Here is a 13,134-nt window from a genome sequence, read left to right as displayed (position 1 = left end):
AAATTTTTAAAAAATAAACATCAGTATCTGTAGCTAGATACAATCAAGAGCCATGAGTATTTTTTAAGCAGGGAAAAGACATTATTAGACTTGTAATTTTAAGAGATCAACTCCTGTCAACAAGTATTTTATGAACAGAATCAACCAAAACTAAAGAACCTAGTTAAAAGCTTATTCCAGCTGCCCACATAGAAAAGAGAGATGAAATCCATGTGCTATTAACAGAAATGGAGCTGTAAGAACAAAGAAAATATGAGATAAAATCAAGAGTAGGTGGTAAAAAACTGGATTTGAAAATCCTAAAGGTTCTCTTCTAGCTTGTGTGACAAGATTCTTCATACGAATGAGAGAAATTAGATCCCATGGGGAGCAGAAAGATTAGGGTTGGGCAGGCTGCATTTCAAGTGGCTATGGGATATGCTGTATGGATAGCCAAGTCTGTAGGACATTGATCTGGGTACCAATAGGGAGGAGAGGAAGAAGCCTTAGGTGTTCACAAGATCACTGAAAATGTAAACGGATTTAATGAGTTCAATCTTTCATTCAAAAACTGTTTACTGAGCACCTGCTGTGGACCAGGTATGGTTCCAGATGACGAAAATGCAACAGTGAGAGCACTAGTCCATGTTCTCAGGAAGCACAGAAGCAGAATGACATTTCAAAAGCATCCCTTTGGCTGCTTTGTTGAGAAGAGACTAGAAGGGCAAGAACACAGGCAGGCAGAGAAGCAGGGACCAATAATCTGTACTAGAAATGGTAGTGGCCTTTATGGAGATGGCAGAGGATTGTTAAGAAAGACAAAATAAGGAGAGAGAAGATTTTTGATGCATGCTTGGATGGATGAATGAATGATATAAAAAAAAAACAACAAATGGATGGACTGGAGTGAAAACAGTTAAGTATGAAATACAGGGATTTTAGTCTGACAAACTAGAATATTATGGTTGCAATTTATCAAGAAAGAGAAGATGCAGGAGAATGTCTGGAGAAAAAAAAGCAAAAGCTTAAGTTTGAACACATTTAAACTGAAATTCCTACTTCACAGGTAAATAGATATGCCAAGTAGTTTATAGGAAATACGAACCCAGAGTTGAGGAGGAAATTTCAGAATGTAGATAGAAATTAAGATTAAAGGCCTAGAGAATATCAACATTAGGAGGTATAATAATAGAGGAGGGCATTCAACTGAAAATAAAAAAGAGGAAGAAGGGGAAGGTAGGAACAGAAAAGGAGTGAGGGTAATTATGGAAAAAGATGGCAGCTTTAGGAACCAAGTAATCAACAGATGTCAATATATCAGAAAACTCAAATAAGTATCAATCTGACAGTTTCCTAGAATAGGGATGATATGGTCTGAATGGCCCTTCTAAAATTCATCTTAAAATTAAACTGCCATTACAAAAATATTAACAGTGCCTTTAAGAAGTGGAAGATCAATGAAGGAATTACTTCCATAGATATTATGTATATATGTGAAAATACCAATATTAATCTCAGTACCCACCCTGTACTGGGAAGGGGAGAGAATGAAGAGGGGACCAGAGGAAATGTCTGCCAAGGGCTATGTGCATGTACCTCATCATCACTCTGATTTACATTATTATGTGAGACTATAATGCACCAAGTATATATAAAAAAAAAAAGAAATACATCTTTCATACCATAAATGTTCACTATAGTTTCTAGAATATTAGTGTTCAACTATACTTTAAACTTGTGTGGTAAATGAAGACTCACCTTATCAATATCCTCCTCTTCGTCGTCTTCTTCCTCCTCCTCTGAAAAGTCAAGAAGTTTCTTTGCGAGCAATGGATGCCACTGAAGACACTTTCGTTTTGGTCGTTTTCCAGCCCCTTCTTCTGCTGAATGATCTCTATTTCGATTACTGCCTTTCATTACTGTGACCTGTAGAAAGAAAAGAGGAAAAGAGAAAGCCAAACGTGGTAGCACACACTTGTAATCCCAGTACTTGGTAGGCTCAGACAGGAAGATCGCAGGGTTGAAGCCTACTTCAGATGCTCAATGAGGCCTTCTACAACTTAGTGAGATCCTGTTTCTAAATAAAGAATAAAATAATAAGGCTGTGGATGTAGCTCAGAGGTAAAATGCCCCTGGGTTCTATCCTCAGTACCACAAAAAAAGAGAGAAGGGGGGGAGGGGAGAGAGAAGAGAAGAGAAGAGAAGAGAAGAGAAGAGAAGAGAAGAGGAGAGAAGAGAAGAGAAGAGAAGAGAAGAGAAGAGAAGAGAAGCAAAGCGAAGCACACAGAGAAATCAAAGTAAATTTTGTTTAAAATTAAGTTTTCTCCTTACCTTTAATTGGATTATGATTTTAATTACTAAACTATTTACCAGCTCAGACATTTACTGAATTCAGTGAGAATGCTAAATACCACTGAAACCTTCATTCTAATGTGCTAAATTGAGCTAATAAAATTCGTCTTATATAAAATCTACTTCCTTCTACTCTACAACTTCAAAACTTAAAACCCAAATAAGCTTTAGGATAATTACCAGTTACCGTCACCTGTTCATATTTACCCAGGATACTGTTTCTCAGTTTTCCATCAGCAAAAAGGTAAAGAATACCTCCAAAGGGAGGGCAAGGGATCACAGAGGTGACCTTCCAGGTGTTCTCTCATGGCTATTTTACTAGAATACATAAATGCATTTGATACTATACTAAGATAAATCCATCCATGTACTATTATGAAATAAAATGAGTAATTTGTAAAAATCAAGTAGACTTGGAACAAAACTATTTCATAAGATGACACATATTTTTAAAAAACTATCTGTGTGCTGCCTCCCAAGGACTTACTTTATGAACACAGCATGGGTCACTTTGCAGGACAAGCTTGCTCTGCCCATTCTATGGTGGTCCTGGGAGTGGAAGCCAGGGTCTTTCTACCTCTGAGCGACATCCCTAGCCCTATTTTTTATTCTTTATTTTGAAACAGGGTCTCACTGAGTTGCAAAGGGCCTCACTAAGTAGCTGAAGCTGTCAGCGAACCATGATCCTCCTGTCTCAGTCTCCCAAATGCTGGGATTACAAGCATGTACCACCATAGCCAGCTTATGCTTTGCTTTCAAGTTAAAAGCAAACATGTCTCCGCACCTTTTAATTATATGCCTATTAGGAAGCTGATTTAAAAAAAAAATGTTTCACTTTTAGTAGCCAAGCATGGTGGAACAAGCTTATAATCCCAGCATTTGGGAGGCTGAGACAGGAATATCACGGTTCATGGACAGTCTCAGCTACTTCGTGAGGTCCCTTACAACTCAGTGAGACCCTGTTTCAAATAAAAAATAAAAATAAAATAAACAGGACTGAGGATGCCCCTGGGTTTCATCCCTAGTACCTAAAGAAGAAAAAAAAAAAAAAAGTTTGCTTTTAGGCTTTTTCCTTTAATTAAAAAAAAAGAGCAGTTAGCTCAAATAGCTATGAAACAACCCAACTATGAATGTGAGAGTCTTCTAGAAGCCCAAAATTCTAAACTGCTTTTGACTTTTAAAAAGTTATTCTTAATAAGGGCAATGAATAGTCATATTGAACAGGTAATAATGGCACAAAATGAGGTTGCTCCTCTCCATCATGCTTAGGCCCACAGTCCGGAGGTCAATTTCTAATATGTCAATTTCTAATATGCTTTCTCACAACTGTTCTGGTTGTTTGATGCTATACTAAGATAAATCCATCTATTACTAATATGCTTTCTCACAACTTTTCATTCATTTATTCATTTGATGGAATATAAATATACAAATTACTCTTAATAAATGTTCATGCAAAAACTCCAACTGTATTGTTAAATGCCATCAACTTAAATGGTTCATGAAAAAATGCTTTTAATTAAAAACCCAAATATAGCTGCTGAGATCACTGGGCAGCAGCCTTTTTACTCAATGTACGTGTGTACCTGTGAGGTGTCTATGAATACCATTAAACCTTTACTACCATATTAAGACCAAAACTGGGGTCCATGAACTGTATACAGCATCAAGATGCATCTGGTTCTCAAGCCTTCAAAACAATATGGAATAGACAAATGTATCCATCTTCCTTAAGTGTTTTTGGATTTGAGGTCATGCTTAGGTTTGACTTTACTTCAAACCCCCCAAATATTCACATTAATATTTTTCCTAGAACTTGCATGAATGACTTCATCATAAATAAGGAAATATTTGATCAATATTGAATTTGTTTTGATAAAAGGAGTCAAAGACCTGGCTTACTATCCCCCAAATAGATAGCCAACTGTAGCAACACCATGTCTTAAATAATCCAGCTTTCCACTGTTGTTTGGAATGCCATTTTAACCCTATAATAAATCAGAATATGTAAGAGTTAATGTCTAGATTTTCTTCATAATCATCTCCTTCTAACTCCTTCCCTAGCTTTTGACTAATTTCAATTTCCTTAGAAACTGTCATTCTATATCTTTTTAATATACAAATTACTAAACATAGTTATTTAAAAATATTAGTAAACGCCAGGCATGGTGGCGCAGGCTTGTAATCCCCGCACTTGGGAGGCAGAGACAGGAGAATCATGCAGGTTCAAAGCCAGCCACGCTGGCTTAAGAGACCCTGTTTCCAAATAAAAAAGTATAATATAAGTCTGGGAGTGTGTAGCTCGGAGGTAGAAGGGCTTCCAGAAACCCCAGTACCACCAAAACAAAAAAAAATTAGTAAACAAAATAATTTAAAATATTATGTGTATATATAATGTTCTTCTTCTAGGTCAATATATTTTGATCTTTTCATTTTAACAATTGTGTAATATACCAAAATATGAATATATCACATTTAGCTCAATCAGTCCACTACTAATGGACTACTAATGAACATTCAGATTAATTTCTTTAATTGAAAGTTACAAAACTACTCACTTAATAAAATGTTTTAAAAATGTCACTAAGATATAATTCATTATTAATTCATTAAAAATCCTAAGAAAAAAAGAAAAGGGAGAGAGAAGGAAGAAAAACTATGCCCCTGTGGATTTCTTAGCAAAAAAACTTCTGCTGAATTGCTAAATATCTGAAGCAATTACATGACTCGTGTGGCTGCCTTAAGAGTACAAGAAGTTATTGAAAGTTCTAAATGGAATTAGTTATCTGGTGTGCTCTTAATAAAGGAACAAAGATTTCTTGTGAATTCATATACCATTTAATGATTCCCATTCTATCTACAAATAAAACTTGGCACAGGCAACCCAATTTCGAAAAGTATCAATGTTTGCTATAAAGAGAAAAGAGGAAATGGATATTTATGTGGCTTATTAATCATTTCAGGATAAGTTGCTTGAATGGTAATTAATCCCATATTGGGGGGGCCCAACATTTTATGAGATACCACATTTCTAAATGGCAAAAGAAATCGGTGGGAAACTATAAGTCAAACAACTCTTATCAATTAGAAAGAATAAAGTGATTTCCAGAGACTAGAGAAAAATATATTCTTAGCCCCAAGAATTTTAAATTAAATTATGCTATTTAATTCTCTCGCTTGCTTGCTCATTCTCATTCTCTCTCTCTCTCTCTCTCTCTCTCTCTCTCTCTCTCTCTCTCTCACACACACACACACACACACACACACACACACACACACACACACAGAGAGAGTTATCCCTCTGTATTGGGGAGAAGACTTTGTTCCAGAACCCTTCACATATACCAAAATTCTAGGATGCCCATGTCCCTTATAAAATGGTCTAGCATTCACACATGACCTACTGGTATTGTTTGGATCTTAGAGTCCTCCAAAGGCTTATGTGTTGGAGGCTTGGTTCCCAGGTGATGGCACTGTTGGAAGGCAGCTAGACTTAGTAGAAAGAAGGAAGGTCATTAGGAGCATGCCCTCAAAGGAGCTCTCAGAACCCTATCTCTTTTTTCTATCTCTTTGCTTCCTAGCTACAATAAGAGGAGCAGTGTCCTCTACCATGAAATCTTTACCATAATATACTGTGTTGTTATAGCTCCAAAGTGATAGAGCCAAATGACTATGGACTGAATCTCTGAAAATATGAGACAAAATAAATTTTTCCTTATAACTTGATTATTGATTTCAAGTATTTTGTTGCTGTGATGGATGCTAAGAAGGCTGTATGTGTTTTTTTATTTTACAACCCCAGCCCTATTTTTTAAATTTTTTTGAAAGAGGTTCTCATTAACATGCTGAAAGCCTCAGTAACTTGCTAAGGTTGGCCACAAATTTGAGATCTTCCTATCTTAGTCTCCCAAATACTAGAATTATAAGCATATACCACCACACCAGGCTCATATCTTTCCATATACTTTAAAATCATCTCTAGATTATTTCTAATGCCTAGTATAATATAAATGTTATGTGAATGACTGTTAAACATAATGGTCAGCATACAAATAATTTTTTCCAAAATATTTCTGACCCAAAGCTAAATGAATCAGAGGATGTTGAATCCTTGGATAGAAGGTCTACTGTATATGTGTATCTATTTTTTTTTTTTATGTAGTACACATGCCACGATTACAAGGTCTTTCCTGACACTCCTGAAATTAATCTCTCCTTACCTAGAAATAAACATGGAACACTTTGTATTGTTAATAACACATCAAATTTTTCTTGAATTATAATAATTTGGGTACATCCTACCTCTTGGTAGGCCTTTTTCTTGATGGACCAAATCTTTTATTTATCTTTCTATGCTCATCATCATCCTGGCACACCAGAATAAAGATCAATTTATTGTGATGGTTTTCTGAAACACTCATATAAACCCCGATGCTCACTGTGGCTATGCGTCATTATTTTTGTGTATGAGGATGTCTTTAAAGTAACCACCATATCTCTCATTTGCCTGAATTCAAGTATTCTTTACTGAGAGGGGGAAAAAAAGATAACCAAAATTGAAGGTGGTAGATGATGTGTGAGAACACTAGCCACTTAGACTAGAGAAAAAAATAAGGTTGGCCACCCTTATCACAGTATCAGGAACAAAAATAAGGTATATTTTTAGCATGAACTTAAGATGAATAAAATGAACTGGAGATAGTACATCTCAGATGAAATGATCAAGAAAAAGTATAATCCAATGAACATGAAAAATCTCCAACTGTAAAGTGGTATGTTAGTCAATTTTTCACTGCTGTGATCAAAAACCTGCTGAAAACAAATGAGAGGAGAAAAAGATTTATTTTGGCTTGCAATTGCAGAAGTTTTAGTCCATGGCTGGCTGGCTCCAAAGCAGAAACATCATGTTCGAAGGGCAGGGTGCAGGGAAGCTGCTCCATTCATGGGAGTTAGGAAGGAAAGGGAGGGGGGGGAGCCGGGGAGGGAGGGAGGGGCCAGGAATAAGAGAGAGTCCCCGAAGGTAGCTCTCCTCTCCCTTCTCACCATGACAGGCTTCCTCCAACCTTACTCAACCTGCCTAAGGTTTCTACCTCCTCCCAGTAATCCACTCACGTTATTAACCCACCAAATAGATCAATCCACCAATGAAGATACAGCCCTCATGATCCAATTATTTTCCCAAACCCCAGAGCTGGATATTGCTACAACGGAGACCAAGCCTTCAGCACATGAGCTTTTGGGAAGCACTGCAGATCCAAACTATGAGACCTGGATACTTTTACCTATTTGTAGTTATCTAACTGGTTTTTAAATTTCTTACAGGTCAATTTGCAAACTGCTACAGGAAAGTAAACCTGTGTTTGGTGGCTGATGTTCCAGATAATTTAAAAGCAGTGAAAAAGCAAGGAAAAATAATGAAAGATGAAAAGGTGGGAGCGAAATGGAGAATGAAAGCATAATTTTGTGACAACATTATCACTCAACTTACTGTAACAATTAAGAGGAAAATTCAATTTTACAAGTGACAAAGGAATAATATAATTATTTCACCGTTAAAACCCCCATATATCTTAAGGTATGATTTCTTTTTCTTGAATGAGACCAAATTACACTAACATTCTATATGTAATGACTGAATGACTTCATTACAAGGGGGTCGTTTTCCCATTCTGCAGTATAAATCTAGAATAACCGAAATCAGGTTATGTCATATCAGAGCACTCTGTATTTGAAATATCAAATTCTGCTGCTGAGACCCTTAGATTGTTAAATGAAGGCCCCTATTCAAAACACTGAATAAGCTGGGCGTGGTGGCTCAAGCTTGTAATTCTCATGCTTGGGAGGCGGAGACAGGAGTATCGCACAGGTTCAAAACCAGGCTTAAGAGACCCTGTTTCCAAATAAAATATAAAAATAGTTCTGGGAGTATAGCCCAGAGGTAGAAGGGTTTCATCCCCAGTACCACCCCCCCCAAAAAAAAACCCAACAACAACACTGAATAATAATGTATCTTGTAGAAACAAAGCACTAAGTGTGTGGCCCTTTTCTATGCCAGGATAAGTATCCAGAAATAGATATTCATTTCATTGAACTCAATGACAATCAATTTGGTAAGCTGAGATAAAAGCTTATTTCACTATATTCTTCAATTGTATTAAGAATATTCAACTAAGAGCTTCCTCATGGTCAAACTCCATGAGAAATGTAAAAATTTTAAAAAGGCAATAGAAACATAGTACAAAGCAGACAACACATTTAAGAAAAAGAAAAAAAGGTTGGTAGGTAACTTAGATCCTAACTGACCTCAATTAGAACCTTCTCTCTACCACCAATTACTTGCTGAGACATGATTAATCAGACTCGTCATTCCTCATATAGAAGCCAGATATGGTGGTATGCACCTATAATCCCTGTACTTGGGAGGTTGAGACAAGAGGCTCACAAGTTCAAGGCCAGTCTCACAACATTGTGAGACCCTGTTTCAAACTGAAAGAAATAAAAAGAACAGGAGGTATAACTCAGAGATGTAATGACCCTGGGTTTAATCCCCAGTACCAAAAACAAAAACAAAAAATAGAAGTAGCTGTACTGTGAAAGATCATACAATGCCTGGCACAGGGCCTAGAAGGCCTACTCAGTGTTGTTATTATACCCCACTTTACTCACAAGCCTTTGAGAGGGAGCAGGTTAACAGGCTGCATATGCCTGCTTACACAAATCCTAAGATGCTATTCAAGGGAGAGACAGATGTCTCCCTTTTACCAGTGGTTCAAATGCTTCCCAGATGATATAATCTCCAGCCTCCAAAACTGTAAAAGATGGAGAGTTTCCTTTCTTTTGTCTGAGTGATATAGAGTCAAAGGCATTACCTTGGCACAGACATAAATTTCATGAGTAAGATTCTCTCAAGTCTTTCTATCATCTTGTCTTACAACGTAGGCAATCAGTACACTTTAGTCTTTTAAAACTGTATATTTAATTGTGTGACACAGGAGTCTTTAGAGTCTAAACTTGTTTTCTAAATGCCCAATAAAATACTATTGAAATCCTAAAAATGGAAATTCAGACCCAATGAAGCAAGGAAAGGTAAGGAAAGACCATGAGATATGTCAGGCATTCTAACTAAAAGGCTTCTCCTGGCTCTCACCAAGACTGCACAGGTTTCTCCAGAGTCTACAGAAAGGAAAAAGACTACTTGCCCCAAAAAAGTCTGTGCTAACATCTGTGCTAAAATTAAAGATTTAATATTTCTACTTCCATATAAACTGGACCAAACTGCTCTCAATGTCCCAAAGAAGGTCTACTGCCACAGAAGCCAGCCGACACCAACACAATGTACAACTAACTTTGAGGCCTTGCTTTTTCTTACCTTAAAATTTTATTTCTGTTAAAGTTGTTCATCCTCAAAGGCACAGGTCAAATATCTCTTCCATTCTAAAGCGCCATTCGAAGCTCCAAATTGAAGTCCATCACTCTACTTCGAGTTTTGGTCATACAGCAGTTTCCTCTTATTCACATTTCACTTTCCATGGTTTTAGTTACATATGGTCAACCACAACCCCAAAATATTACATGGAACCTCCCAGAAATGAACATTTCTGAAGTTTTAGTTACAAGCCATTCTGGGTAGCACCATGAAATTTTGTGCCATTCTGCTTTATCCTACCCAGGTTGTGAATGGACCCTTTGTCTAACATAGTCATCCTGCATAAACCATCTATTAGTCTTTTGGTAGCCATCTTAGCCTCCAGGGCTGTATTACAATAACCTGATGTCCCACAAAGAGCAAGATTAGTGATGCCAGCAATTCAGATATGCCAAAAAATATGCCAAAGAAAATCATAAAGTGTTTTCTTTAAGTGAAAAATTTCAATAATGGAAGGTGAAAAACATATGCAGAGGTAGTTAAGGTCTATGGTAAGAACAAATCTTCCATCCATCAAATTGTGAAGGAAAAGAAACCCACACACATTTTGCTGTTGCACCTCAAACTGCAAATATTACTGCTACAGAGCATTTTAAGTACTTAGTTAAAGTCAGAAAGGCATAAAGTGTCTGAGTAAAAGGCATGAACAGAAAATGCGTTCTAATGATGGAAAACTAGAAAGTTTTGGCCTATAGAGGACTTCAGCAAGGAATCCCTTGAACCAAGTGACAGCAAGTCATTTACTGCAAGTTTTAGACCAAAAATATCGAAATTACTGGAGAGGCTGTGCCTGCCAATGAAGAAGCTGCTGCAATGTTTACATTTTATCTAGGAAATATCTCCTAACAAACTGCACTAGAACACTCATTATATTCACATAAATGTTATTGGTGCGCATTATTATAACTGCTCAGTTTTATTACTAGTTAATTGTTAATTTCTTGCCATACCTAATTTATAAATTAAACTTTAAGTATGTGCATATAAGAAAAAAACATATAAACAAGGTGTGGTACTATCCATAGTTTCAAGCATCCATTAAGATTTTGCAATACTTCCCTCTGAGAATTAGGAGAGAATACTGTTCCTGACCTTGTCTGGTCAAGCACTTGCTGTTTTACCAACCATCCCATTACGTTATGACCTTCTAGAAGGCACATGCCACCATTTCCTTTTCTGTCCCAGTATGCAGTTCTGAGCCTAGCACTCAGCAGTCCCTGAGATTAAAGATATTAATGGCTCATAATTTCCTCATCGAACATTTAACCACATACAACTTCCCACAATTTTAAAAACTAATACATAACTAAAATTATTAAGTACTCAAATCTAACTGCTACATTTAATTGCTACATATATGATATTCGTTTTCTCACTTAATCCTCACAGGAATCCTCTGAGGCAGATACTACTATGAATCCGAGTTGAAGAAACTGAGGGTTTAGCAACTTGCCTGGGGTTGCCCAGAAAGTAGAGGCGCTAGACTGGAATCAGGAAATCTAACACAAGAGCCCAAATGCTTACCAGGGAAGAAGAGATCTAACAAAGCCTCACAAGCTGTCAACTCTATAAGCACTTCCTGTAGAAGAAATATCTTAGGAGCCATGGAAATACCAAAGGAAGGCACCAAGAGGGCAACAGTCATGGCAGAGAAGCGAGTATGGGTCTTGGTCGCTGATGACTCCAAATGACAAATTAGATAAAAACTCTTTGAAGATAAGATCCAACATGGGCTAATCATTATGATTTATTGTAATTCTAATGACAACCCTAAACTGTAGACAGATCAAGTGAAAAATATCTCATTCAACATAGCAATATTCTCATTTTAGAAGCTAATTTAGTCAGTACTCATGCAAAGTATCTTTAAATGTGCTTATTGAAAAGCAGTAGCTCTTCAGTTAGAACTTTAACTGTGTCAAGATGTTATCTATATTGCCTTTCATGAATATTAATAAGGCACCCACTGTTCAAAGAAGGACTTAGCTACACAAGTAGTTCTGGTCTCCTGCCCATACCTCATGCAGGAGTACATTTTTTTAAGATCTCTTAATACTTGTACTCCATGGCACTCAGCCTTCAGGTAGCTTAACAGGTTCTCAAAATAAAAATGCTTCCCTAAGCTCCAGACAGAGACAATAACCACCTTGAAAGAGATAAGACACCAAAAGAGTTGGCGTAGGGAGGAAAAGCTATTTATATAGTGTTCAGTAACGAGAGGACAAGCTCTCAACTATATCCCCCCAAAAATTCAACATTCTCTTTCTTCTGTAGTTTTATAGAATGTTTGCATTCTCAGAGAGTCACCAAATTCCTGGTCCTCAGCAAGCCTAGAGAAAATGTGCTCACCTCTTTTAGTTTATAAATTAACAAAGGTTTTCATTACATGCATTTATTACCTAGTGAGGATGGTAATTATCACACTGACAAGAAGCTGAAGCACAAGAAAATGAGCTCACAGGAGTTTCCTTCTTCTTTACTGGCAGTGCAGCTGAACACATGCAGCGATGGCCTGGTGGGCTATGCACTAGGAAGGTCCAGGGTCCAGCCTCAGATTCCCTCAACTCACCTCCCACTCTGCTCTTGCACCAGGCTGGCGGCTGCCCTGCTACCCACACCTGCTAGGCGCTTGCACACTGTCCTTTGCGCTCTCAGTTCTGCACAGATGTACCCCAGCCCCATCCTCATTTTCTATTCAAGGCCTCTCTTGATGCCCTTTTCTAAAACGTATTTGCCTCCACTCCTGCTGCCTTTGTTTCTTGAGCACCTTCTCTGACCAAACACAATACCTAATGGCTGTGCTATATTTTCTGACACATGACTATATGGCAATTATCATTTCCCTATACAATCCATGTATTATGACTTCATGAGAATTTCTTTCAGAGACCCCTGAGGGTAAAGGGCATGTCAGATGTGTTTTTTGGGAGGATCTATCAGAGCACAGATCGACATAAAGGAGTAGATGCTCAGTGAATATGTGTAAAGTTAGCATGGAAACAGTATTTCTCTGCTTTCTTATACTTTTATGTTGCTTTGCAAGAAAATAGAAGAGATATAAGGCTTAAATACAAAATATACAGTGAAAGAAAAATAAGAAGCCAAAAAAGGGTTGTTTGGGATGGGAAGCTAGAGAGAAAAGAAACAGGTATGTTGACAAGGCAATATAATAGATATAAGAAAATTAAAGTCACTTCCACACAGCTGTTAATACAGTCTAAGAATGTGTTCCAGTCACTTTATGCCCTTCTCTGGTTATTTGCCAATGACTTTCATTATCCTCTCAAATTAAATTGCCGTAGTACTTTCAACTCATTGGTTCTCTTTTCCTTTCAAAACTGGTACATGAATGAACTCCAACTCTAAACCTATTCAAG

The 13,134-nt window shown here is 37.1% G+C and overlaps 1 protein-coding gene across 3 annotated transcripts in view; it reads right to left on the bottom strand.

Moving 5' to 3' along the window:
- BBX (BBX high mobility group box domain containing) overlaps positions 1–1,899 on the bottom strand; it is a gene marked incomplete at both ends in the record, with an annotated part of 105,862 nt that extends 103,963 nt beyond the window's left edge. For 2 of the 3 annotated variants that reach the window (XM_080695890.1, XM_080695891.1), the window contains one exon: positions 1,738–1,896. In XM_080695890.1, coding sequence (XP_080552016.1) covers positions 1,738–1,896 — 159 coding nt within the window. Of the gene's footprint in view, positions 1–1,737 lie in introns of all 3 variants that reach the window. The other variant, XM_080695892.1, reaches the window with a different exon arrangement.
- Between the last annotated feature and the right edge of the window lie 11,235 nt (positions 1,900–13,134).

This window comes from Muscardinus avellanarius, assembly GCF_963383645.1.
Source record: "Muscardinus avellanarius genome assembly, chromosome: 5".
NCBI classification, from domain to species: domain Eukaryota; kingdom Metazoa; phylum Chordata; class Mammalia; order Rodentia; family Gliridae; genus Muscardinus; species Muscardinus avellanarius.
Note: the sequence above shows the minus strand (reverse complement) of the source record. Positions and strands in the feature narration are given on the sequence as shown.